The sequence below is a fragment of the Podarcis gaigeae genome (assembly GCF_964106915.1).
Source record: "Podarcis gaigeae genome assembly, chromosome: 2".
Taxonomy (NCBI): Eukaryota; Metazoa; Chordata; class Lepidosauria; order Squamata; family Lacertidae; genus Podarcis; species Podarcis gaigeae.
The window spans coordinates 44,041,001-44,064,719 of NC_139679.1; the positions used below are offsets into that span (position 1 = coordinate 44,041,001).

Genomic DNA, 23,719 nt, shown 5'->3' on the forward strand with positions numbered 1-23,719 from the left:
AAGTGCCTAAGACGCTTGGGCTTCATTTGTGAAAAGAGCAGGCACATTGCCTGTACCCTGCAGTCCCCATTCTTACCTCATTGAAACTTGGCTAATTTGTGTGCGTGTACAAGCAGAATTGATTCATAGGAGTGTTTTTTTAAAGGTTGCAAGAACTTGCAGGGTTAGAACAATGTCTTTCTGGTCCTCTAGACTGTGAGTCAAAAGCCAGTCAGGAAATAAGCCTGGCTGAATGTACATGGTGTCATGGGGAGGAACGAAGCACATGGGTTTCCCTCAGCATCTCCCTCTCCATGCCTCTGCCCTGGTTTTTGGAGCCAGCAGTGACCAGTTTGATGCCACCAGCAAGGCTCTCCCTGCTATCTGTCTCCAAGATCTGTATTCCAAAGTATACCTCCCCTAAACAGGGCTGTCCAATTTAATGGTTATGCCTGGTCCAACTGGGCCCGTGCACAGGTATTTCTTTACATTTCATTATCATTAAAGGAATACCCAGGAAGGGTGCGAGAGCCAAATCCTACCAGCATATTCCACAATAGGCAAAACAGGCATCCTTCTGTGATGAATGCAGATTCCTGCAAAAGACCCCCGTTGGATCTGTCACTGGTAAAGAAAAGCCAGTCTAGGAAATCTTCTTGCCTGCTCTCCTCCCTCCCTCCCTCCTATCTTATGCTCGCCGCTTTCAGCAGAGGGTGGCTCTCTGAATAAGCCATGATGTCACCTAAGCATTTTGCAAATATTAAAAACCTCGGAGAAGGTTCAAAAAGGCTTCCCCCCTCCTTGAGCTTTGAAATGGAAAAGATTCTGTCCAGTTTCAGGTAGCTTAAATAATGTTGTCGGCTCCTGTGGAGGCAGCTAGCGGAGGGAAGAATCAGCTCCATTTCCCTTCACTCTGAATTTATGTTTACATATTGTAGCTTTCAGTTCCTGTCCATATTCATTCAATACAAATCTGCTGTTGTGTAAAACATCTGTATTAAAAACATTTTAAGCAAGCAACTGTAGCAGGAAACCCCACCCCCCAATCATTCAGTTTCTACAAACTTACACACACACACACTACATACACTACGCTTCTGTTATAAATTCATAGAAAATCAACCATACATCGGATTTGCACTGTTTCACTTTTATTTTACTCCATGAAGGAAAGACTACAAAATGGGGAAGGTTTGATACAGGCCACCATAATCCCTTGAGCATACCAGCACATCCACAGGAGCCCTGCCCAGTTGCTATGCCAACCCTGATGGTCTCAGACAGAAGACCATCAACAACACAACGGACTGCATATACGAGTGGATTCAACATGTTGTTGTTGTTTAGTCGTTTAGTCGTGTCCGACTCTTCGTGACCCCATGGACCAGAGAACGCCAGGCACCTCTGTCCTCCACTGCCTCCCGCAGTTTGGTCAAACTCATGCTGGTAACCTCGAAAACACTATCCAACCACCTCGTCCTCTGCCGTCCCCTTCTCCTTGTGCCCTCCATCTTTCCCAACATCAGGGTCTTCTCCAGGGAGTCTTCTCTTCTCATGAGGTGGCCAAAGTACTGGAGCCTCAGCTTCACAATCTGTCCTTCCAGTGACCACTCAGGGTTGATTTCCTTCAGTATGGAGAGGTTTGATCTTCTTGCAGTCCATGGGACTCTCAAGAGTCTCCTCCAGCACCATAATTCAAAAGCATCAATTCTTCGGCGATCAGCCTTCTTTATGGTCCAGCTCTCACTTCCATACATCACTACTGGGAAAACCATAGCTTTAACTATACAAATTCAACATGGACTATAACAAAAGAACAGTGATTGGATTCCCCCTCAGGGGGCAGGAAACTGCGACTACCTTTTGTCTTCTGAAAATGACTCATGGGGAGGAGGAGAAGGAAACCAGCCAGGTGACAGGACACTCAGGTTACCACCACCACCCCTCCCTCAACCCCTCCTTTCTGTGATGTAGGCATGATGTTTCTGGGGATGGGCTTGACCTACAGGATGGGAATTTCAAAAGTTTTTATAAGGCCTTACACACCATTTTTCTGTGTCTTTCCTCTCTCCTGCAAGTGAGGGGAGCACCCTGTTGCAACAGTTCAATAAATGCCAAGCCTACAGGCTGCTGATTTGCTCCAATTTACTCTGGTTGGTGTCTTTATTTTTTGTCCAAGGGAGCCCTCGGATTTTTCCGGTAACACAATTAAAAGACTGATTTAAGACCTGCAAATGTGCTTACATTCCCATGTCTCCTAAGTCCCAATTCCGGTATTAGTATTACTACTACTACTAGTAGTAGTAGTAGTAGTAGTAATACTAATACTAATAATAGTAATTACCCCTAAACATTTTGCGAATCTAAGTTTGACCTCATTAAGAGCAGTATTTCAATATGAGCAGGAAAATGAGAGTACCCCTAAACATTTTTTTTTAGAAAAAAGCACTAGTAAAATGTAGTCATTTAAAACACATGGCTTGTCCTTCTACAGTTAATGTGTATGTATTTTTCAGATGTTTGGGCGTGCCTGACAGTATCAGGCCATCTAGTCTAGCATCCTGTTTTGAACTGAAGCCTATTTTATCCGTCTCCAGCGTCTATAATAGATAAACTATCTCTCAGCATTTATTTTCCATTTACCGGTAGCTGTCATGGCTTGCAACTGTTGATAGAATTGTCCTCCATTAACTACATGTTGGAGCAGATGACTATGTATTAGTTTGCAATCAGGCCATGGTACTTCATTCTGTGTTCACAACACTTCATTACCTATTAATTTTTGCATTTTACGTGACACAACATAAAAGCCACTTCAGGAAATTTAGTGGAACTTAATGCAAGTTTAGTGTTCATTTCCATGTTGTCTCTAGAAAAAAACCATTGCAACCTCATTTACTCAGAAAATTGCAGGAGTTTTGCACTGCAATTTCATGTGATGACATTTGGGGCCATATCCTGGCATATAGTCCTTTCCCACTACATATCATGGCTGTGGAGTTTCTGTGATTGGTCTGTGGCTACATTCACAGCAGGGCTAATGTTCTGAAAGCCAATCCTTGACTTGTTAACCATGTAACCATTGGACAGAGCAATCATCCACATGGTTCTCTCCCAAATCATGGGGAAAAGTTCATAAATTCAGTTAGGGAAGTTTGAGTGCATAATAATGCTATTAACTGAGTGCCCAATCAACATCTGCTGATGACCTAGGAAGTTAAGTTTCTGGAGACATTTCTAATGGGTCGTCTTCTCCTTTGGTGATCACTCATAGCTGAATAAGATGTCTTCCATGAACATGGTCTTAACAGTGAGTCCATAAGTGACTGTGGAGGCCAATTCTGCATCCACATGTCCTTCCACAGTGGGGACACAGGTTTCCAGGCGGGAGTTGATCACGGTGAGGGTTTCCCAAACATGCCTTCCTCTTAGCTTGTTTCTCCCTTTCATCCAGAGATTGTGCTTCTTCAGAGTCCATGACACCTTTGGTAAAGGTTGTTCCTAATTGGCGCACTCTCAGGCCAGTGTTTCCCAGTTATCAGTGCTTATACACCTTTTTTTTTGTTGCCTTGAGAGTGTCTTTAAACCTCTTTTATCGTCCACCGGTATTTCGCTTTCCATTCTTAAGTTGGGAATAGAGTAGGCATCCAAACAACATGACCCGTCCAACAAAGTTGATGTTGAAGAATCATTGCTTTGACACTGGTGATCTTTGCTTCTTCCAGTACACTGGCATTAGTTCGCCTGTCTTCCCAAGTAATGTGTAAAATGTTTTGGAGACACCATTGATGGAATCATTTACAATTTGAAGATGATGTTTATAAGTGGTCCATGTTTCACAAGCGTACAGTAAAGTTGGTAGTATCATAGCTTTGTAAACAAGCAATTTGGTTTCCCTGTGAATGTCATGGTCCGCAAACACTATGCACTTCAATTGGGAGAAAGCTGTGCTCGCAGAGCTCAGGCGATGCTGGATTTCAGCATCAGTGTGGAAAGATAACTGCCCAGGAAGGAAAAGTGATTGACATTTTCCAACATTACACCATTAAGTTGGATTTCTGGTGCTGCAGAGGGGTTGTTTTGTGCTTGTTGGTGCAGCACTTTGGCCAAGCATTCCATAAGATTCTGTGAATATATTTAGGATACCGTATTTTTTGCACCATAACACTCACTTTTTTCCTCCTAGAAAGTAAGGGAAATGTCTGTGCGTGTTATGGAGGGAATACCTACGGTGGCGGGGGGGATCTGCTGCAGTCGTGAGCAGAGGATCCATGGTTCCCCTTCCTTCCCTCCTCCGTGGCTCGCTTTGAAACAGCAAAGTGGGAGAAGAGCCGGTAGTGGGGAGGAGAGAGGGACAGAGAGTCTGCTTCTTTAAAGGAGCAAAGCGGGAGAGGAGAGGAGCCGCTTACACGAGTGTAAGCAGCTCCTGTCCGGTTGGTTCCTTTAAAGCAAGCAGGCTCTCTGTCCCTCTCTCCTCCCCACTCAACTCGCTACATAGCAGCAAAGTTTTTCAGCTCGCTAAGCCGGGGATGAGCGTGGAGGAGGGAGAAAAGCAGAGCCTGCTTGCTTTAAAGGAGCAAAGTGGGAGAGGAGACTTCTCCCCTTATACCCCTCTTCTGCATTACAGTGGTGCCTCGCAAGACGAAATTAATTTGTTCCGCGAGTTTTGTCGTCTTGCGATTTTTTTTGTCTTGTGAAGCACGGTGTCGGGAAAGTTTTGGAAAAGCTTCAAAAACCTCAAAAAACTTTAAAAACCTCAAAAAAGGCTACCACACCGTGTTCTATGAGTTGCTCCTCGAAGTCAAGTCGCAACTGTATTAACAGTGTTAAGAAAAAGGAAACAAACTTGCAAGACATTTCCGTCTTGCGAAGCAAGCCCATAGGGCTCCTGCAATGTTTTTTCCTGAACAGTGAAAGATACATTATTGAGGGCTAGACAAGGGTAGTAATATGATTCAGCAGAAGTCAATGCTTTATAACATCAATCAATAACTTGTTAATAACTACATCAGGGGTGCCAACATGAACAAAATATTGGGGGGCCCAGGTAAGCCCCGCCCCACATAATCATTCACAACACACACACCATTTGAATGGCTATGCCCATCAACATTGATGGGCCCTTGCCACCTCAGAAATGGGACATCACCCTACTGAAAAAACTAAGCAATAAATTACAGTTGTTGAGGGAACGGAAACAAAAGAATAGCTTCACGATGGTTTGGCTTAGTTTTATTACGTTTGCAAGTCTTCTAGATAATAATCCCTCAAAAAGCAGTGTATAGCTCTATATGGCTAGAGTGATCCTACAAAAGGAAAAGGCCTTGGGATTCCATTTCTACCCCCTTTCCCCCACATTCACATTCACACAAGCACATCCTTTTCTCCATTATCTAATAAAAGAAACACTTAGTTCATTAATAATCATCCCCGCCCCAGACTCACTTGAATCTCTAAGTTTTTTACTAAATGACTGCCACTCAAATAAAGCTGACCTCTTATCATCAATAAATATTGTCTTATTTTCTATTTATAGATTTTCTATGTTTTTTCTGTTCTTTTTTGTCAACATTTGGTGTTTAATAGGTATAATATTATGCTTTCTCAATCAGAAAAGTTTCTTTTTTATTTTCCAAATTAAGGGTATATAAATGTTCTACATTGTTAAGGGGCTGAATTGTTAAAATTAAATAAAAATCATTATTATTTTTAGTTTAAAAACAAAAGTACCTAAAGAGCTGTCATATAGAAGATGAAGCAAGCTTGAAGTGAGCCAGTGTGGTGTAGTGGTTAAGAGCGGTAGTCTCGTTATCTGGGGAACCGGGTTCGCGTCTCCGCAGCCTCCACATGCAGCTGCTGGGTGACCTTGGGCCAGTCACACTTCTTTGAAGTCTCTCAGCCCCACTCACCTCACAGAGTATTTGTTGTGGGGGAGGAAGGGAAAGGAGAATGTTAGCCGCTTTGAGACTCCTTAAAGGGAGTAAAAGGCAGGATATCAAATCCAAACTCCTCCTCCTCCTCCTCCTCCTCCTCCTCCTCCTCCTCCTCCTCCTCCTCCTCCTCCTTCTTCTTCTTCTTCTTCTTCTTCTTCTTCTTCTTCTTCTTCTTCTTCTTCTTCTTCTTCTGTTTTCTCCTGCTCCAGAGGGTAGGACCCAACCCAAGGGATTCAAGTTACAAAAAAGGAGATTCTGACTAAACACCAAGAAGGATGTTCTGAACATAAGAGCTGTTCAACAATGGAATGGACTCCTTTGGAAGTGGAATGAAAATATTCCTTGGAGGTTTTTAAGCAGAGGTTGGATGGCCATCTCTCATAGATGTTCTAGTCGAGACTTTTGCACTGCAGGAATTTGGATGACCCTCAAGGTCTCTTCCAACTGTACAATTCTATGATTCTGTAAAAACAACAACAACACCTCAGACAACCGTTGAGGTGGTCTACAAAAGAATCTCAACTAAATTTTATAGATATTTAAAGAGTGTAGCCATATTAGTCTCTTGCAGCAAAAACAGCCCAAGACTCTTTTGGTGCATTTCGCAAAGTGGGCTTGAGTCAGCAGCAGTTCTGGACCATTTTTATTCTTGAAAGGTTAGTCCTTAAGAAGGATTCGAGAAGTGAACCAAGCATGGCTCAATGGACAGACTGGATCCAACAACATAGAGTGCTTTTTCATATCTCAGCTATGCATGTAAGAAATAGCTGTGCGTGTAGATGAAGAAATATGACTAATTAGAATTATGACTAATTAGTATTTTTTTAAACTAAAAAACATTGGCCCGTTGAGTTTCTGAAACTTGGTTTTTCTGGAGTAAATAACAAATGATGAAATATCTGATATGCTTTCCTTTATTAAACATCTCCTGAGCCAAATTAGTGTAATTTCCCCACAGGCCTCGCTCCACGAATGTCTCTGGGATCTTGACACTGAATCCCCACAACCTGCGAACAAGGTTAAGCTACCTTTCTCTTTTACTTTTTGGAATGGAATGTTAAACTTATTGCCTAGTTAGGGGATGTCATGCTCTCCACCCATTCCTTTGCAACAGGACCACAGATTTCAGTGGAAATTGTGGCAAGACGATTTGGTCCTTACTTGAGTTAACTCTCTTTTTTTCCCTGAGGCCAGTTGTAGTTTCCTCCTTCTCTTTTTCTTTTTGCAGCTCCAGATCAGAAACGGAAGGTAAGCCTCCTGTTATTGGGATCATTCTGACAATCAGAAAGTGTGCTTTGTTTGAGAACTCATTTAAGCCATTGGCTTAGTTTTCAAACAATGTTTCAGGGAACTCCAACATTCTTTAGGGTTCCTCAATGAGAACAACAGAGATGGTAACCAAGCATCCTTGAAATTTTCACTTGTTTCCATCACTACTGATCTTCTCTCACATTCTGGAGTGCCAAAGCATTATTGCATGACTTCTGATGGTGCTGTATTACCTGGGAAACTAGCTGTTAACCAGCTCAGGTATATGGCAATGTCCTTAAAAATATATATCATTTTTGGCCTTCTTGTTGATCCACACAGTGGTGTGCAGTTGGAAAGTATATAAATTTCAACCACTGCACTTAGTGGGAGTGATCTGGGAATGGAGAAGAATGCCTCAGGCGATGAACTTAATAGAGGTATGGTGCAGGAGAGGAAAGGGGCAGTGTCACTCTCCTCAACAAACCTACTGCAGTTAGATCTCACCAACCCTCTGTCCAGGTTGGGTGGTATTCAACTAAGTAAGCTTCTGCCCACTTTGAGTGATATTCAAGTAAGTATTACCCACTGAAATTAAGAAACAACCTAAGTTAGGTGCTCTGAATAGAACTTAGTTAAATACCATCCTTTATATAGTAAAAGTGTGGACCCGTAAATGATAGGCGCTCCATGAATCAAACATGCATTTGAACACTTAGCCACTAAACTAATTGCTTCAGAATAAAATCCAAAGTGCAATTGCAGCTAGCTTTTCCATGTATTTTTATGGGGAGCCAGTTTTGTGCAAATAGACAGAGAAAACTAAAAATGCTTTGATCCTGGCAAAGAAAGAAGCATCATTTAAATCCTTGGAGTCAGACAAGATGCTAGGTAGATCTGTCTTTGAATCCTTTTCTTTGAGCCAGTCGGTTATTTTATTATTATTATTATTATTAATTGAATTTATATACCACCCTATATCTGGAGGTCTCAGGGCAGTTGACAGGGGTAGGCAATCATAAGACAAATGAACCAATTGTAAAATGGATGAAGTCAGAAAATTTGAAGGTTGAGCCCTGTGGTACATATTTTGCTGGTAAAAAAGGCAAAGAGGTTATAATTGGTTTATTAAATTTTGTAATTATTAATCTATAATATATCAGATGGTTAAGAAGGGATTCTGACGCAATCTAGGTGCACTCATAGGTAAAGGCAAAGGGACCCCTGACCATTAGGTCCAGTCGTGACCGACTCTGGGGTTGCGGCGCTCATCTCGCTTTATTGGCCGAGGGAGCCGGTGTACAGCTTACAGGTCATGTGGCCAGCATGACTAAGCCATTTCTGGCGAACCAGAGCAGCGCACGGAAACACCGTTTACCTTCCCGCCGGAGCGGTACCTATTTATCTACTTGCACTTTGACATGATTTCAAACTGCTAGGTTGGCAGGAGCAGGGACTGTGCAACGGGAGCTCACCCCATCGCAGGGATTCGAACCGCTGACCTTCTGTTCGGCAAGTCCTAGGCTCTGTGGTTTAACCCACAGCGCTCCCCGCATCCTCGTACGCTCATAGTGATCTTTTAATAACTAGTAACAATGTGAAAGATCCATGCTGTTCATTGTCCATAAGACTGAGCCTTGTGTTTGGTAACTGTGATCTTCTTCTTTCTAAGGTGCTGGTACAACACAATGAAGAAGAATCACACACAAGTGACAGAATTTATCCTGCTTGGGTTCTCTGTACCTCCAGAGGTACAGATTGCATTTTTCATCCTGTTCCTGCTCATGTACCTCCTAACCCTGATAGGAAATCTGCTGATAATGTCCGTTGTTTATTCTGATCGGAGTCTACATGTTCCCATGTACATCTTCCTCTTTGCTTTGTCTTGCTCTGAAACCTGTTACAGTTTAGTCATTGTCCCCAAAATGCTGGTTGATTTGCTAGCAAAAGTCAGAACAATATCTTTTGCAGGGTGTGCTGCACAAATGTTTCTTTTCCTTGGACTGGGTGCAACAAACTGTCTCATTCTTACATGTATGGGCTATGATCGGTACCTAGCAATATGCCACCCATTGCGCTATCCTGTCCTTATGAATATGCAGGTAATTCTTTGGTTCATAGTCATTTCCTGGATTTTGGGATTCCTCATATCTCTAAGTGAGGCTGCTCAGATCCTTAGGTTGCCCTTTTGTGGCCCCAATGCCATCCGGCACTTCTTTTGTCACATGAGGGCAGTGGTTAGGTTAGCCTGCACTGCCAACAATACAACTGAAGTGTCCATCTCTACTATTGGCATGCTGGGTTTGGCTGGCAGCCTTCTGTTCATCATGTTGACCTACATCTTAATTCTCTCCACCATCCTGCGCATCCCCTCCACGGAGGGCCGCCAGAAAGCTTTCTCCACCTGTGCCGCCCACCTCATTGTGGTAAGTGTGCACTATACATTTGCCTCCATCATTTATTTCAAATCGAGCACAGCTGACACATTAGAGGATGACACACTGATTTCCATACCCTACACCATAATCACTCCGTTTCTCAGTCCCATTATCTTTACTTTGAGAAACAAAGAGATCAAGGTTGCGGTAAGGAAGGTAATCACTAAGAAGGTACTTTCTCAAAAGATATGTATACAATAATTGCAAACAAATTCCATTTAAACCAAATTGTATTTGTGGTTGTTTCAGTGTATCACTAGGTTGTGTAGCCAATGTCTTCATGTTAGAGGATAGCCCAAAGGGTATGAGTCCTGGGTCTTTCATATTTGACCCTGGGTGTCCTGCTAATCCTCTTCTTTGCTTATTGGGTGGCTGGTGGCCTTACAAAGTGGAGTACTGGTGAGATCCCACTCACACACCATCTTAAATTTCCCAGAGGAATTTATCCATATAAATCATCATATGCAAATTTTATAAAAGTTTCTATGATGGCCATGTGGTCTGAGTCTGTCCATTGTTCTCTATCGCAGACACTTTGTTCTTAAGTTATAAATTGTCATATAAGAAGAAAACAAAAGCAATGTATTCGGAAAAGAGCTGAAATTATTGAAAATATTTACAATAACAAGTCGCAAAGAAGCGCTGAGGACAACATCCTGCTATTTATTGGCTAATGAACATCTGCAGAGGATTCAAACCCCATGATCTTAATGCAGACCAGATGAAATACACTTGAATTTCCTGATAAGTGTTCATTCAGCAAGTTCATGATGAAGTTCCCCTCCTCTGGTTCATGAATAGCCACCTTGAGGTCTGTGTTGGGGTGTCCTGGAAGTCTGCTGGTTTCAGAGTATGGCCCTTTCTGATGTGACTCATTTTTCCTTTGGGGTAAAGTCACACCTGTGTAGGATGTAGGAGATCATGGCTGTGTGGGCTCCATGTTTGTGTCTCTGTTGTGTGGCCTGTTGTTGCTGCAATAATAGATGGCTGTGTGTTTTGGAGTACCCTTCTGGAAGGATTCTCATGAGTGGACACACACCCACACCAGATCCAGAGCAATAAACTGATCTATAGCATCTGTGCATAGTATTTTGTAACTGACTGAAGATGTACACCAATACCAAACAGAAGTTTGTTCAGTGAGAACTATGAAAAGCCTGCCAGACACAGGCAAGCTGCATGCTCTTTTCACAAATAAACGGATTGGTGGAGTTGCACAAGCCATTATGCCACTTATGGTTCTCTCCTTTCTTCATGACAACACAGTCTTTTGGATTACGGCCAGCTTTGCTAGTCGGTTCAGAAGGCCCCCATCGTCTGAAAAAGAAAAGCAAACATTTGCCTGGTGATGAACTTGCCAAACTGTCAGTTCTCACTCGCCTCCTTCTTTCTAGTCATGTGTGGTTACTCTTCCCCTGCTCATCTCCTTCCCCACCCACCGAGAAATGCCCTTTGCCCCTTTGGCGCCATTTCTGATGCTTTTCTTTCAGGTGCTGATTTTGATTTAGTATTTGCATGCTGCTCTCCCAACAACAAAGCTGAACAACGAAGTAGACGAGACCGTATTTTCATCCATAGAACCAGAGCTAAAGAACATAGTGGCAAATCAGTCCAGGAGAAAACAAACCGTTCGATGAACAGTTAATGCAGTTCTATACAAATTCATTAATAATAATAATAATAATTTATGAGAAATGTTTGCTGAGATAGGAAAGGCGCTGTTTCCTTACCCAGTGCAACAGCACAACCCTAGGTAGCAGCTTCTTTTATAATTTCTGCCACAAACTAAGGCAAGCCAGCTGGTCTCACCTGACTCTGGACAGAACACAAGCAATCCCTTGCAAACTTTGCTGCCACTACTATAACCAGTGACATTACTGAAGTTGGAGTCCAAGCCCACCTCCACACCCCAACAATGTTGTAGCATGTGGCTGGGAGACCAGGGGCACTGAGCTTTTTTGGGTCAAGGAGGATGAGTCCTCACTTTCTGAAGTCTTGTGATGAGATACTGAATTCCATAACAAGGCATCGTGTGACATGGTCCTGGGGGTTGGAGGGGGAAAGTGAGAAACAGAGGAGTGAAGTGAATTCTGACAGAATGCTTTCTTTTGGCCACTTACTAAAAAACCGGGTGTGCTGCTACCCCAACACAGATAGAAACACTAACGCACATTGCTGTTTTCAGCTGAAAACTGCCCATTTAACATGGTTAGCTAGCTGTGCTTTTGAAACATCACGAGAGATCTGAGATAAATCGACTGAAAAGCAACACTCACGTGTAAGAGGCATTTGTGCCATCCACCCACTTCCATGCCATTTCTGTTGTCATGTATCTTAAGCCAATCCACTGTGAGGTCTTCTCTTCCATGTTATAAACGAGGAAATCCTAGAAAAAGATAGAGAATTAATGGATTTTCTCCTCACCCGCTCCTCAGTGTTCCCAGCAGTGGACCTGAGGACTGCACCCCACATGTCTCTGTACAAATGTGAGTAAATCATATGCACATGTTCACATAGCTAAGAAGTAGAGCACACACGTAGCATGCTGAGGGGTGGGCGTACTTCTGCCTTCCTGTTTTTCTTGTCCTTTCAGGCCTCACATTGACAACTTGAAACGGAGCTAGGTTGTTGAAATTGAAGATGGTTTGGATGTGTGTGTGTGTGTGTGTGTGTGTGTGTGTGTGTGTGGATACACTGACACATGGTGCTTCATAAGAAACAACAGGATAGATATGATTTTTTCCTAACGTCCCGTGCTCACTGCTTCCCAAACTGAATATAAAGCAAACAGGAATGTGCTCACACAGCCAGAGATTTCTTGTCTCCAAGCCCAACTTTGGGACAGGGAATTTTAACTCTTGCAAAACAGTTACCGTATTTTTCCATCTATAAGACACCCCCATGTATAATACTTCCCACCCCCATTTTGGGGGACTCAGTTTTAAGAAAATGAGGGGAGATGGCCCAAAGTTGTTGAGCCTCTGCCCTCACGCAGCTACGGGCAGGAAACACTCCCTAGATCATTTCCCACGCGCAGTGGCATCGGGGGAAGTTGCATTCCTGCCAACGAGCTGGCTGGCGGTGCACAGCTTCTCCCCACACACACACACACGCAGCTGTGGGCAGGGAACACCCCCCCCCCCCGATCGCTCCCCACTTGCTCCAGCATCGGGGGAAGCCGCACTCCCACCAGCGGCACGCCGCTTCTCCTCCCCCCCCCCAAAAAATGCCACTATCCATGTATTGGACGACCCCAGTTTTTGACATGATTTTAGAGTCAAAAAACCTCCTCCAATACACGGAAAAAACCAGTATCTTCTTGCAACAATTTAGAACATAGAAAGCTGATGTTCGAAGATCTTCTTTATTTACTTCTTTTATACCGTATTTTTCGTCCCATAGGATGCTCCGTCCCATAGGACGCACCTAGTTTTTTGGAGGGGAAATAAAGGAAAAAATCCCCCCCCCCAAACCAGGTCGGGGAAACCGAACCAGGTCAAGGAACAGCGGGATGATGGCGCTGCGCCTCCCTGCTGTCCCCCGAGCTTGTGGGGCTGGCCGATGTCTGCCCAGCGTGCGGGGTGCTCTGCTTCAGCGCGCCCTGCCCGCCGGGCGCAGGCTGCTATCCGCAGTGTGGGGAGCCCTGCGGGGAACTCCTGCAGGGCTCCCCACGCTGCGGATGTTTGCCTGGCGCAAGGGGCGCTCTGCTTCAGGGCGCTTCTCGCACCGGTCGGCAGGCTGCTATTCGCAGCCTAGACAGCCCTGTGGGAACTCCCGCAGGGCTGCGGATGTGTTCCCGAAGCGCCGAGCGCTCTGCTTTCAGCGCGCCCAGCACTCCGGGAAGCAGGCTGCTATCCGCAGCCTAGACAGCCCTGCGGGAGTTCCCGCAGGGCTGCCTAGGCTGCGGATGTCTTCCTGAAGCCTGGAGAGCGAGAGGGGTTGGTGCGCACTGACCCCTCTCGCTCTCCAAGCTTCAGCGAAAGCCTGCATTTGCCCCATAGGACGCACCCAGGTTTCCCCTTCATTTTTGGAGGGGAAAAAGTGCATCCTATAGGGTGAAAAATGCAGTATATTTATTGAATCCACATCCCACCTTCCTCCTGAAGCAGCCCAGGGTGGCAAACACAACAACATTTCAAAAACTAAAGAGGCAAACAATTAAAGCATTCTAAAAATAATTACAATTGAAAACATCTAAAAGCAGTTACAGCTAGAAACATTACTAAAGACCTCATTCCCTCCAGTGCTCCCAGGGTTGCCTTTTACGTTATGTCTTTTTATGACTGTGGATTTAAGCCGACAGCTTTAAATGTTCTGTTGTGCTACCATTTACTGGTTGGTTTTGTGATAATTTTTCATTTGCCACTGGAATATATGAGAAACAAAGGCCTTTGGGGGGCAGGTAGAAGCAAGCAGTATAATTTTGGAGGTCCTGCTTTAGAATTTTAAATAAGTATCACTGGAGAGTGAAAGCATTTAGGTCGTAGGAAAGGAGCAGCTTACTTGTACTGCAGAATCTCCAGAAGCACATCTGGGAGAGACCTCAGCTTGAGAGACCTCAAAGAGCCTCTGCCAGGAGGACCAAAGACACCTCAATAGGAGGCATTTTTGTTTAGTTTGTTTACATTTGATTCAAAAGAACCAAAGTACAAGTTTGGCCCATGTGAAGAGTGTCTTAGGGATGTGACACTGCTTTCTTATTTAACTTTCTTTACTGCAATAAACTTTTGTTTGATCATAATGAAAAACAAATTGTTATAGATTTGTGGAGGGGGACCTCCTCTAAACCCTATAAATTAATAAATGGTAGGAATTTGATTATTTAGAGTACTGAAGGGAAGATTGCAAGCCGGTGGGGGAAAACAGGCTAAACTTCCTTTCCAAGCCAGCTCTTCACCTGGGTATAAAACATGACAAAAGTTGTTGATGGCTCAAAACGGATGCTTGGGCACACAGAGGTTGCCATGGTGATGGGGTGTGTGCTTAAGGTGTCAGGAAAGGAGAGTCTTCAGAGCAAGGGGAGCTGGGAAGGAGAAGGGGAAGAAAAAAGAGTGAGTTCCATCTTGGGCAGGCTGGCTGAAGACTGGCTGGGAGAGATGTCTTTGACTCCTGTGTTGCACTGGCTCTGGGAAACAAGTCCTGCTTGAGATCACCATGTTGTAAGATTGGGACTTCCAACATGCAGACTGAAGGTGTAAGTAGGTGAATAAACTATATTTCTTAAAGTCTCTGCCATTTCTCAATTCTCCAAAGGAACACAGACCCTGGGTGGGTGCCTGGAACTCCCTGGAATCTTGTTACCACTCGGGGGTCGCACCCAACATTTTTAGCAATATAAAAGAGACAATTTCATTTGAGAAGAAAGTAAAATTAATTGGAATAGCTGTTATTCGGGGCTCCCCAAGCTGATCTTTAACTACACCTTTCCATGAGGTTACACCTAGCAGGTGTTTTTGTGTGCTGTCCTCCTTATTGTTCTGATTGGGAAGATTCAAGGTAGGTTGCAATCATAACATTCCTGGTAGCAGAAGAGGAGCTTCTTGTGCAAGATGTCCATCACAGGGAAAACTCACCTGTTCCTTTTCACTATCTATAATCACCAGATCTGCAATCAGGTCTTGGCAGGTGCTCCTGGCCTTTTCCCAAAAGACTTGTTTTCTGGAGTAGTAGTAGCATTTGTCCTGGAATTCATGCCAATCGAATGCACATATTGGAAAGCCTGCAATACACAGATTTGTGAAATAGTGCAGCACAGAATGAATGCCTCTTTGTTTACAGGATGTTTTTGTGACTGGCACCATATACCACTACAGACGGACACTTAGCAAATGCACACATGTGGCCTGTAGGTCTTTTCTGTTTATTCATATTGTAGTACACAATGCCTCCACCAGCGTCTTCCCCATTGGTAGTGTGGCCTCTAGACTATTACTGGACTGGCAAAAAAACTCTTTAGCATTCTGACTGACGCTAATTGATTCATACAGTAGCTTGAGCATTACATAACATTAGAACATAAGAAGAGCCTGCTGGACCAATGGCCCATCTAGTCCACTACTCTATTCTCACAGTGGCCAACCAGATGCCTTTAGAAAACCCACAAACAGGATGGAGCACAAGAGTAGCCTCCCTGCTGTCCTGTGGTTTTCAGCAACTGTAGAGCCAGATAAGAGCCATCATGCTAAGCAGCCATTGATAGCTTTGTCCTCCATGAATTTGTCCAATCCTCTTTTAAAGCCATCCAAGTTGGGGGCCACCATTGCCTCCACTGGGTGCGAATGCCATGGTTAAACTACGTGCTACATGAAGTACTTTTTTCTTCTCTCTGTCCTGAAACCTCCACGATTCCACTTCATTGGATATCTGGGAGTTCTAGGGTTATAAGAAAGGGAGAACAATTTTTCTCTACACACTTCGTCCATGCCATGCATAATACTATGAATGTCTATCATGTAACCACTTGCTTGCCTTTTCTCTAAGCTAAAAAGTCCCAAGCGCTGCAGCCTTTCCGCAGAGGGGAGTCACTCCATCCTCTTGATCATTTTGGTTGCCCTTTTCTGAACTTTTTCCAACTCTAAAGCATCGGAATCCAGGCTCAACATATGCACGTGTGCTTGCCGTTCCTTGCCAGTTTTTGACATAGCAGGATGGGAGTTAGTTTCCTCCATGGCTCTTCTTCAAGAACAGAACTGGTGAGCAGAGCTCAGTCCTCTTGGAAAGGCACGATCAAGTTTAAGAGATCACTGTAACCAACCACAGGCCTTCAGTATTAGGGCTCCTATACAGTACAGTGAATGCCTGGGAATATTTCAGCAGTTAAGTCACGCCTTGCCACAAGTCTGCAGAGGTCTGGAAATCTATGAAACCCTAAGGGACAGGAGTTTTAATATTGAAAGGAAGGCCAGACCATGTCACGTTCTTTTCTGCAACTGCTGTAAGACTTAGTCAGTGGCGTAGCGTGGAGGGTGCAGGGGGGGCCAGACGCACCAGGCGCAACATCTGAGGGGGGCGCGCTAATCTAGTGGAAGAGACTCAAGTGCTAAAATCCACGGGTTAGGGGGCGCAAATTACTTGCCTTGCCCCGGGTGCTGACAACCCACGCTACGCCACTGGACTTAGTCAGTGAACCCACAAACATAAACCCAGCGGATCCAGCCTTGGAGCAGTCATTGCCCATGGCCTGCTATGGAGGATGCAGACTCAAGCTAGCAATTAGCTTCAAACCTGGACTTACATCTGAGAAATGCAATCACAAAGGCAGCATTTGCCATTATCAGGGAAAAGATTGTCAGAAGGTAGATTACGAAAAAGGTTATCCTGTGGCGGTCCCATTTGCCAAAACTGGATGCAAACAGAGCTAGAAAGAAATGAGAAGACATTCACAAAAGTTACTGCAGGAACAGCTTGTTTCAATTGCCAGGCTACTAGGCAAGGGAAAGGCATCTGTACAGTATCTGGGAGATTATCAATAGGATTATCAATAGGACCACATGCAGCTCCTTTCCAATCATTCCCATATGATCAGTTTCTAAAATAATATTGGTTGGCTTATTGTGCAAATGTATTTAACAGAGGTGTGTGTTGTTATTTTTAAAAAAGAAAGGCTTGGAAGCTGAAGCTAACCCACAAACCAACATCTATCTCATTCACATATCAACAGCATTGCTTTAAAAGTTAAAATAAAATATGTTCCCTTGGTAAAGAACAAAAGGTTCTGTACCTACAGTTATTCATTGTCAGAAGGATGGCTTTGGATTCTAAACAAAAAAAATTCCTTCCAGTAGCACCTTAAAGACCAACTAAGTTAGTTCTTGGTATGAGCTTTCGTGTGCATGCACACTTCTTCAGATACACTTCAGTGTATTTGGATTCTAAGTTTACATTGTGAGAGGAGGTTTCATGGCTGCCTTGTGCAGGAGGAGGGAGAGAGAGCAGAAGGAAGGAGTGGAGCTTAGGTGGTTAATGGGAAACCACAAAGTGGATTTTCCCTGACTGTCTGTTAGTGTCATCCCTGCCCTCTACAGACTGGGGGCATGCAAACTTACTGATACCCACTACAATATTCCATATAGACCAGAGTTTGCCAGCTTCTGGGGGCCAGTGGACACATTTGGAATTTTGAGAATGTGCCATGGGTAAGGAAGGTGGAACAACACAAAATGGCCACCATAGGGTGGGGCAGTATACAAAATGGTTCCATGTCTTTAAAAAAGAGCAGAAAAAGAGAAAGAAACACAAAAATGGTGCAGGCCCATCAATGGAAGAAAGGCACCTACACCAGCCACCACCACCCTTGCTCACAGAGAAAAGTTATTTGCACTACGGCTCAGAATAGAAGGGAGAGAGGGTGTCCATCCTATCACCCAATGAAATGTGGGCATGTTTTAAGGGAGTGTGTTCAGTGTAGGAGAGGCCAAGCCAGTGCAAACAGTATCTTATGAATTGTGGATTTCTGAGGGGATATTCACTGAGAAATTTCACAAGCCCTGTAGAAGACACTGTGCGTGCCATGCCGTCAAACCCTGAGACAGACAATAGTGCAGATCCTACCATTTCCAGATCTGCATTGTGCACATTCGAATATGAACGGTGGTCATGTAACTCTAATGCTCCTGGGCCATAATTTCCAAGGGCAACATATGTGATGCTCCTTGAAAGGGCAGCCCATATTCTATGTTTTTCTGTCATTAACATTTTCATCTTGAGGGATGGGTAGAAGGTAGACTGGGATCTACTGTTGGCTCTGTTTGTTATTTGCATTAGATTGGCAAAGGGCTTCTGATTCCCAATTGTTTAACAAAAGCAAACATACACACACACAAGAAGACACAACCTTCAAATTAGGCAGGTAACTGAGGAGGACAGAGAGTGGATTTTTGTGGGATAGGAATATGCGCTCAGTTATACCACCTTGAAAACAAATACCTGGGCTGAGCATGTACTCATCCTGTCTAAGGTCGTTTCCAGATCATCTGGAATTCAATTGAATTCCCACCTGCAAAATAGTCTGGAAGTGGTTTAAGTATATGTCTGTCCCCAACATAGGTTTTACTCCTGTCTTCAATTGGTATGTCTTAGGGCTGAAATCTGCCCTCTTCTGTTTAGGAACACAAGAACAAGGAGGAAGGGAATTGCCTTTATCAATAATTTAATACTCACCACATTTCTGAGGAGCATAAGTCAACTTAAAAACTGTTGTTTTCAGTATTGCACACTCCATTAGACATGTTTACATTTTTTTTTAACATGTAAGAGGCAGATCATCTTAATATAATCTATATAATTATAATCTATATTTCTCACCTTGCTCTATTTCCAGTTCTTTCTCTGGTAGTTTTCTCATCAGCATGTCCTCGTCTACAATGTAGTCATAGCCCTGGTTGTTATCGTCATATACAATGGTCGCTCTCCCTCCGTCGCACCTCATATATTTTATCGAGTTTTTATTTTTAGTTAATGCACCTATAGAGGCATTCTTCCAAACACAGACCCATTTTTCTTGAGAGATGTTACTAGATATCCCTCCCTTTAATTTTGTAGAGGCTGTTCTTGAGCTGGCTAGCAGCTTGGTATCAAGATCTGTTCCTCCATGCAGCCTTGGACAGAGCTACTTGGCGAGGCCACCTAAAGGTGAGGCAGAGCCCAGAAGGAAGGAAGCAGTAGCCACCCTTACATTACTCAACTTGACAATTGTACATGCTGGGAACTGTCAGGGGACCTACACAAATATTTTGAGGCTATGGTGTTGCTAAAGCTTATGCTTTGGGAATGTAGAGTCTGTTCCTTTGAGCACATGATCAGCTCAGGAGAAATGAGGAAGCCACGGAACTGAAATTAGGGGAAAGGAAGCCAATGTCAATGTTTACCTGTTCCTCCATGTTTCGAGGACATTTCCGAAGCATGGGACAGTTTCTCTGAAACAATGTCATTCTGATACTCTTCATTCTCATAGCCGTCATCCATGGTGGCCCCAAATCTTCTTCTGTAATGGTTTCCAAAGTAATCAGCAACTGGATACTTCTGCCTTCTTTCGATCACTATCAGCTTCCTCTATGTAATAAACCACAGGAAAGCCAGGCACCCTGATGCCTGACTAATGCCTCACTGCTCAAGGGAGGGGGGAATATATATTATTGTTAACTAGATAAGCCACTGGGAAAGTGCCATTCTCGCAGTCAAATCACCACCTCAGGAAAGGGGCAAGGGATAGCCTTGTGCTAAGGATGGCTGAACTGCTTAGTTGTGTACAGTCTAACTATGTATGTGTACATTTGTGAATGGGATTGTTGCAGAGACAAAGAGCTAAAGCCTTCTTTTGCCATTAACAGTCCTGAGTGAGCTGCCCCCTCAAAAGATGGGTACACATATTCCTTTAATAAGAAAAAAAGACAGCGCGAAGGGACGCAGGTGGCGCTGTGGGTTAAAGCCTCAGCGCCTAGGACTTGCCGATCGAAAGGTCGGCGGTTCGAATCCCTGCGGCGGGGTGCGCTCCCGCTGCTCGGTCCCAGCGCCTGCCAACCTAGCAGTTCGAAAGCACCTCCGGGTGCAAGTAGATAAATAGGGACCGCTTACCAGCGGGAAGGTAAACGGCGTTTCCGTGTGCGGCTCTGGCTCGCCAGAGCAGCGATGTCACGCTGGCCATGTGACCCGGAAGTGTCTCCGGACAGCGCTGGCCCCTGGCCTCTTAAGTGAGATGGGCGCACAACCCCAGAGTCTGTCAAGACTGGCCCGTACGGGCAGGGGTACCTTTACCTTTACCTTTATGCAGTGGCAAAGTACATGGCAAGCATCATCACTGTAGGAGGCAGTAGGCCCTATGAGGGGACATATTGTTTAGTTATGATCCTTCCTTGCTTACGTAAGTGAGATCAGCAGAGTACCATCCTTTGCAGCTTAAACTTGGAAACTAAGACAAGGTTGATTAAACCTTCTATAAACAATAATCCAGGATGCTTTAAACAGATTGGGTTTTCCTGCTATTACACACTTTCTCCTCCTTAACACAAACTCACATTAGAGGGTTTTTTTTAATATTTATTTATACAACAAGAAAAACCCCCACAAAAAAACACAAATACCAAATTACACACAAATTACAAAAATAACCATAGACACATAATTTTCTTGACAAACAATAAAACATCTATTGGTCTTAACACTAAAAACCCAACTTCCCGTCTATTCCATATTTCAAATTCATATTACTTATTGCCAATACACATTTTTTTCATAATTAAACTTATTCTCAATAAATCTAATTTCTTCTATCTACCTAGCAACTATTACTGAAGTTCCTCGAATGCTGCAACAGAATTTAAACTACTATATTTCTTTTTCAGATATTCTTTGAAAACCTCCCATTTAGAAACAAATTCCTGTTTTGATTTATTCTTTATTTTTTCTGATAAACCATCTAATTCGGCATATTCTGTCAGCTTTTGGATCCAATCTTGTATAGAGGGGATTTCATTACTCTTCCATTTTGCTGCGATCAAAACTCTCGCTGCCGCCGTCGCATATAAAAAGATACCCTTCCTCTTTTGTGGAATATCCAAATCTGTTATTCCCAGGAGGTAGGCCTCTGGTTTTTTATCGAAAGAGATCTTTAGCATTTTTTGCAGTTCTGCATGTATACTCTCCCAGAATACCTGTATTTTCCTACATATCCACCACATATGGTAGAATGTTCCTGAGTCTCCGCATCTCCAACAATTACTTGACACATTTTTATACATTTTTGAAAGTTTTTCATGGTGTTAGATACCATCAATGTTGCATTTTTTGAAAGTTTTCTCTAATCATGTAACAGTTTGTGAATTTCCAATTGATCTTCCATAAATTTTCCCATTGGGCCATGGTTATTGAATGGCCAAAATCCTGGGACTACCTCACCATTGCCACTGTTTTGGAAAGAGTTTTTCTTTTAGAATTTACAAGATCAGATTCGAATCGGGAAATTTCTGCTGAGAACCCCTTTTGTTTGTCAGATTTAAATTTTTCAAATAACTGATGGTATTGGAACCAGTCTGAAATGTGTTCTCTTATTTCCTCAAAGTTTTTTAATTTTATTTGGTTATGGCTTCTACTGGAGAAGTCCACCACAGGACTTTAGGCTCCATCAGGTCTTTATATTTTTCCCATACAGCAAAGAGTGACTTTCTTATTATATGGTTGGTAAATTTTTTATGAATTTTCGCTTTTCCATATATTAGGTAGGCGTGCCATCCCCAACGGTTGTCAAAACCTTCCAGGTCCAGGAGGTCCGGATCCTGCAACATGCACCAATCTTTAAGCCAGGTGAAACAGGCTGCCTCGTAGTAAAGTTTTAGGTTGGGTAGGGAAAAGCCTCCTCTCTCTTTTATGTCTATTAAGATCAGGTGCTTAATCCTAGGTTTCCCACAGGAATTTCCCACAGGAATTTGGAAATTTCTCTTTGCCATATCTTGAGACAACCTGCTTCACCCAGTATTGGAATCATTTGAAATAAAAAGATTAATTTTGGAAGCACATTCATCTTTATAATGGAAATCCTACCCAGAAATGTTAATTTTAGTTTACTCCAGGTTACCAAGTTTTTTCTAATCTCTAACCAAGTTTTGGTGTAATTATCCTGAAATAAGCTCATGTTCTTGGGGGTTGTCAGGGAACTGCCATCGGAGGGACAGGTGGTGGACAGGCTCCAGGAGAATAGGAGAGAATCTGCAGCAGAGGAAGGAACCAGCAGGGGGAGTGCAGGAGTCACAGCGGAGGGGAGGCTCTGGGATACTTCTAGTGAGAATAGCGAAGAGGTAACAAGACCCCCGTTAGGAACTCCCACCCTTCGCCGGAAACTGTCACGCAGAGAGTCACGAAGGCGCATGTCCGTCAAACAGCTTTTATGTTGGCGTAAATTCCGTAGACGCCCACTGTCAGATTCTACCAGCGACTGACGGAGTCATGCTTTGGGGGCTCCGTTAGTGCCTCGGTTTGGATGACCAGCCAAACCCCAGAGGGATCAAGCTTTTACGCACAAGCAGCTCACTATCCCATCACAGCAATCTGACAGTCTTTGAAAGCAGCTTGTGCAAGCAGAGGGCATCATGAGCGAACCAGCCGGAACCGGAGGAGCAGGAGCTGGAGCTGGAGCAGGTCCAAGCCTGGAAGAAAGGTACAGGGCGTTGGAGGTCCAGCTGGCGCTGCAAACGGCGAGGCTCGAGGAGAGGAGGGCTCAAGATGCGGATAAAGGGAAAACCACCCCACTTGCCAGACGGGTGCCTGGATTGGTGCAGAAATTTGGGGGGGATCCCAGGAACTATCAAGCCTTTAGGACAGAGATGCAATATGCTCTCAATCTACTGTTTGATGACTTCCCCGATGAGAACTCTAGAGTGGCGTACGTGATTGGCCATCTAGAGGGAGGGGCGAAGGACTGGGTTCGGCCCCTGATGGCAGCCAATAATGAAATCTTAAAGGACACAATGAAGTTTTTTCGCGCTATGGACTTGATGTTTTCCAGCGAGATCGAGCAGGGGGTGGTGCGCAGACAGTTAATGGCGTGTAAACAGGGGAGCCGATCTGTACGTGAGTACTGGACTGAGTTCACCATGCTGATTCATAGACTAGGGTGGGACCTTGCTAGTGAACCTATTCAAATGCTGTTTGAAGAAGGTCTCTCTCCGGCAGTGAAAGATGAAATTTCCCGGGCGCCTAGGGCGGAGTCTATGGATCAGCTGACTAAATCAGCGCTGTCCATAGGAGCACGCCAGGAGGCTAGAGCTATGGAAAAGCGGGAAGGAAAGGGGGAACGTTGGAAGGACTTCCGCATTCCAGAGATTCCGGAGCAGCCTTTCCCGCCAGCAGAGCTGATGGAACTTGGAACAGCGCGCGCGCAGTTTCAAACACCAGTGAAGGGCGGAAGAAGGAGGGAAAGAGCGGCAAGAGATGCTATCTCTGCCAACAGCCAGGTCACTTTGCCAGAGTCTGTCCGCAAAGGAAGGAATGGCAAGGGATGGCGGGAACTGTTGGGGGGAAGGAGGAAGAAGAAATCACGGAGCAAGTAAAAGCCAACGCCTGGTTGCCAACATCAGGGCACAGCAGCCAGGCCAGGGAGTAGTGAATGTGCCCACGCCGGAACCTCCAAGA

General features: G+C 44.2%; 2 protein-coding genes across 6 annotated transcripts; one reads left to right on the top strand and one right to left on the bottom strand.

Annotated features, from left to right (window-relative positions):
• The first annotated feature begins 6,798 nt into the window (after positions 1-6,798).
• OR10X1 (olfactory receptor family 10 subfamily X member 1) lies at positions 6,799-10,153 on the top strand. 3 transcript variants are annotated; one of them, XM_083726050.1, is made up of 2 exons: positions 6,799-7,600; positions 8,833-10,153. In XM_083726050.1, exon 2 carries the CDS (start codon positions 8,849-8,851, stop codon positions 9,797-9,799), a length of 951 nt encoding a protein of 316 aa, XP_083582176.1. In that variant the 5' UTR covers positions 6,799-7,600; positions 8,833-8,848; the 3' UTR covers positions 9,800-10,153. The 3 variants fall into 3 exon arrangements, with proteins under 3 accessions (XP_083582176.1, XP_083582177.1, XP_083582178.1); XM_083726051.1 differs by having other exon boundaries at positions 6,799-7,160; XM_083726052.1 differs by lacking the exon at positions 6,799-7,600 and adding an exon at positions 7,708-7,734.
• An 88-nt stretch (positions 10,154-10,241) lies between these two features.
• Positions 10,242-19,614, bottom strand: LOC310838553 (low affinity immunoglobulin epsilon Fc receptor-like). Of its 3 annotated transcripts, none has more exons than XM_083726063.1 (5): positions 19,465-19,614; positions 16,833-16,955; positions 15,172-15,317; positions 11,875-11,984; positions 10,242-10,915 (listed from the first exon to the last, which is right to left on the bottom strand). In XM_083726063.1, exons 1-5 carry the CDS (start codon positions 19,559-19,561, stop codon positions 10,735-10,737), a joined length of 657 nt encoding a protein of 218 aa, XP_083582189.1. In that variant the 5' UTR covers positions 19,562-19,614; the 3' UTR covers positions 10,242-10,734. The 3 variants fall into 3 exon arrangements, with proteins under 3 accessions (XP_083582189.1, XP_083582188.1, XP_083582190.1); XM_083726062.1 differs by lacking the exon at positions 19,465-19,614 and adding an exon at positions 18,902-19,443; XM_083726064.1 differs by lacking the exon at positions 16,833-16,955 and having other exon boundaries at positions 19,465-19,581.
• Between the last annotated feature and the right edge of the window lie 4,105 nt (positions 19,615-23,719).

Coding starts and splice junctions, on each gene's coding strand:
- OR10X1 (XM_083726050.1), top strand. CDS start 8,849: ATGAAGAAGAATCACACACAAGTGACAGAATTTATCCTGCTTGGGTTC.
- LOC310838553 (XM_083726062.1), bottom strand. CDS start 19,025: ATGAGGTGCGACGGAGGGAGAGCGACCATTGTATATGACGATAACAAC. Junction 16,956..18,901: donor AGAACTGGAAATAGAGCAAG/GTGAGAAATATA, acceptor ATTTCTTTCTAG/CTCTGTTTGCATCCAGTTTT. Junction 15,318..16,832: donor TGTGATTGCATTTCTCAGAT/GTAAGTCCAGGT, acceptor TGTGTATTGCAG/GCTTTCCAATATGTGCATTC.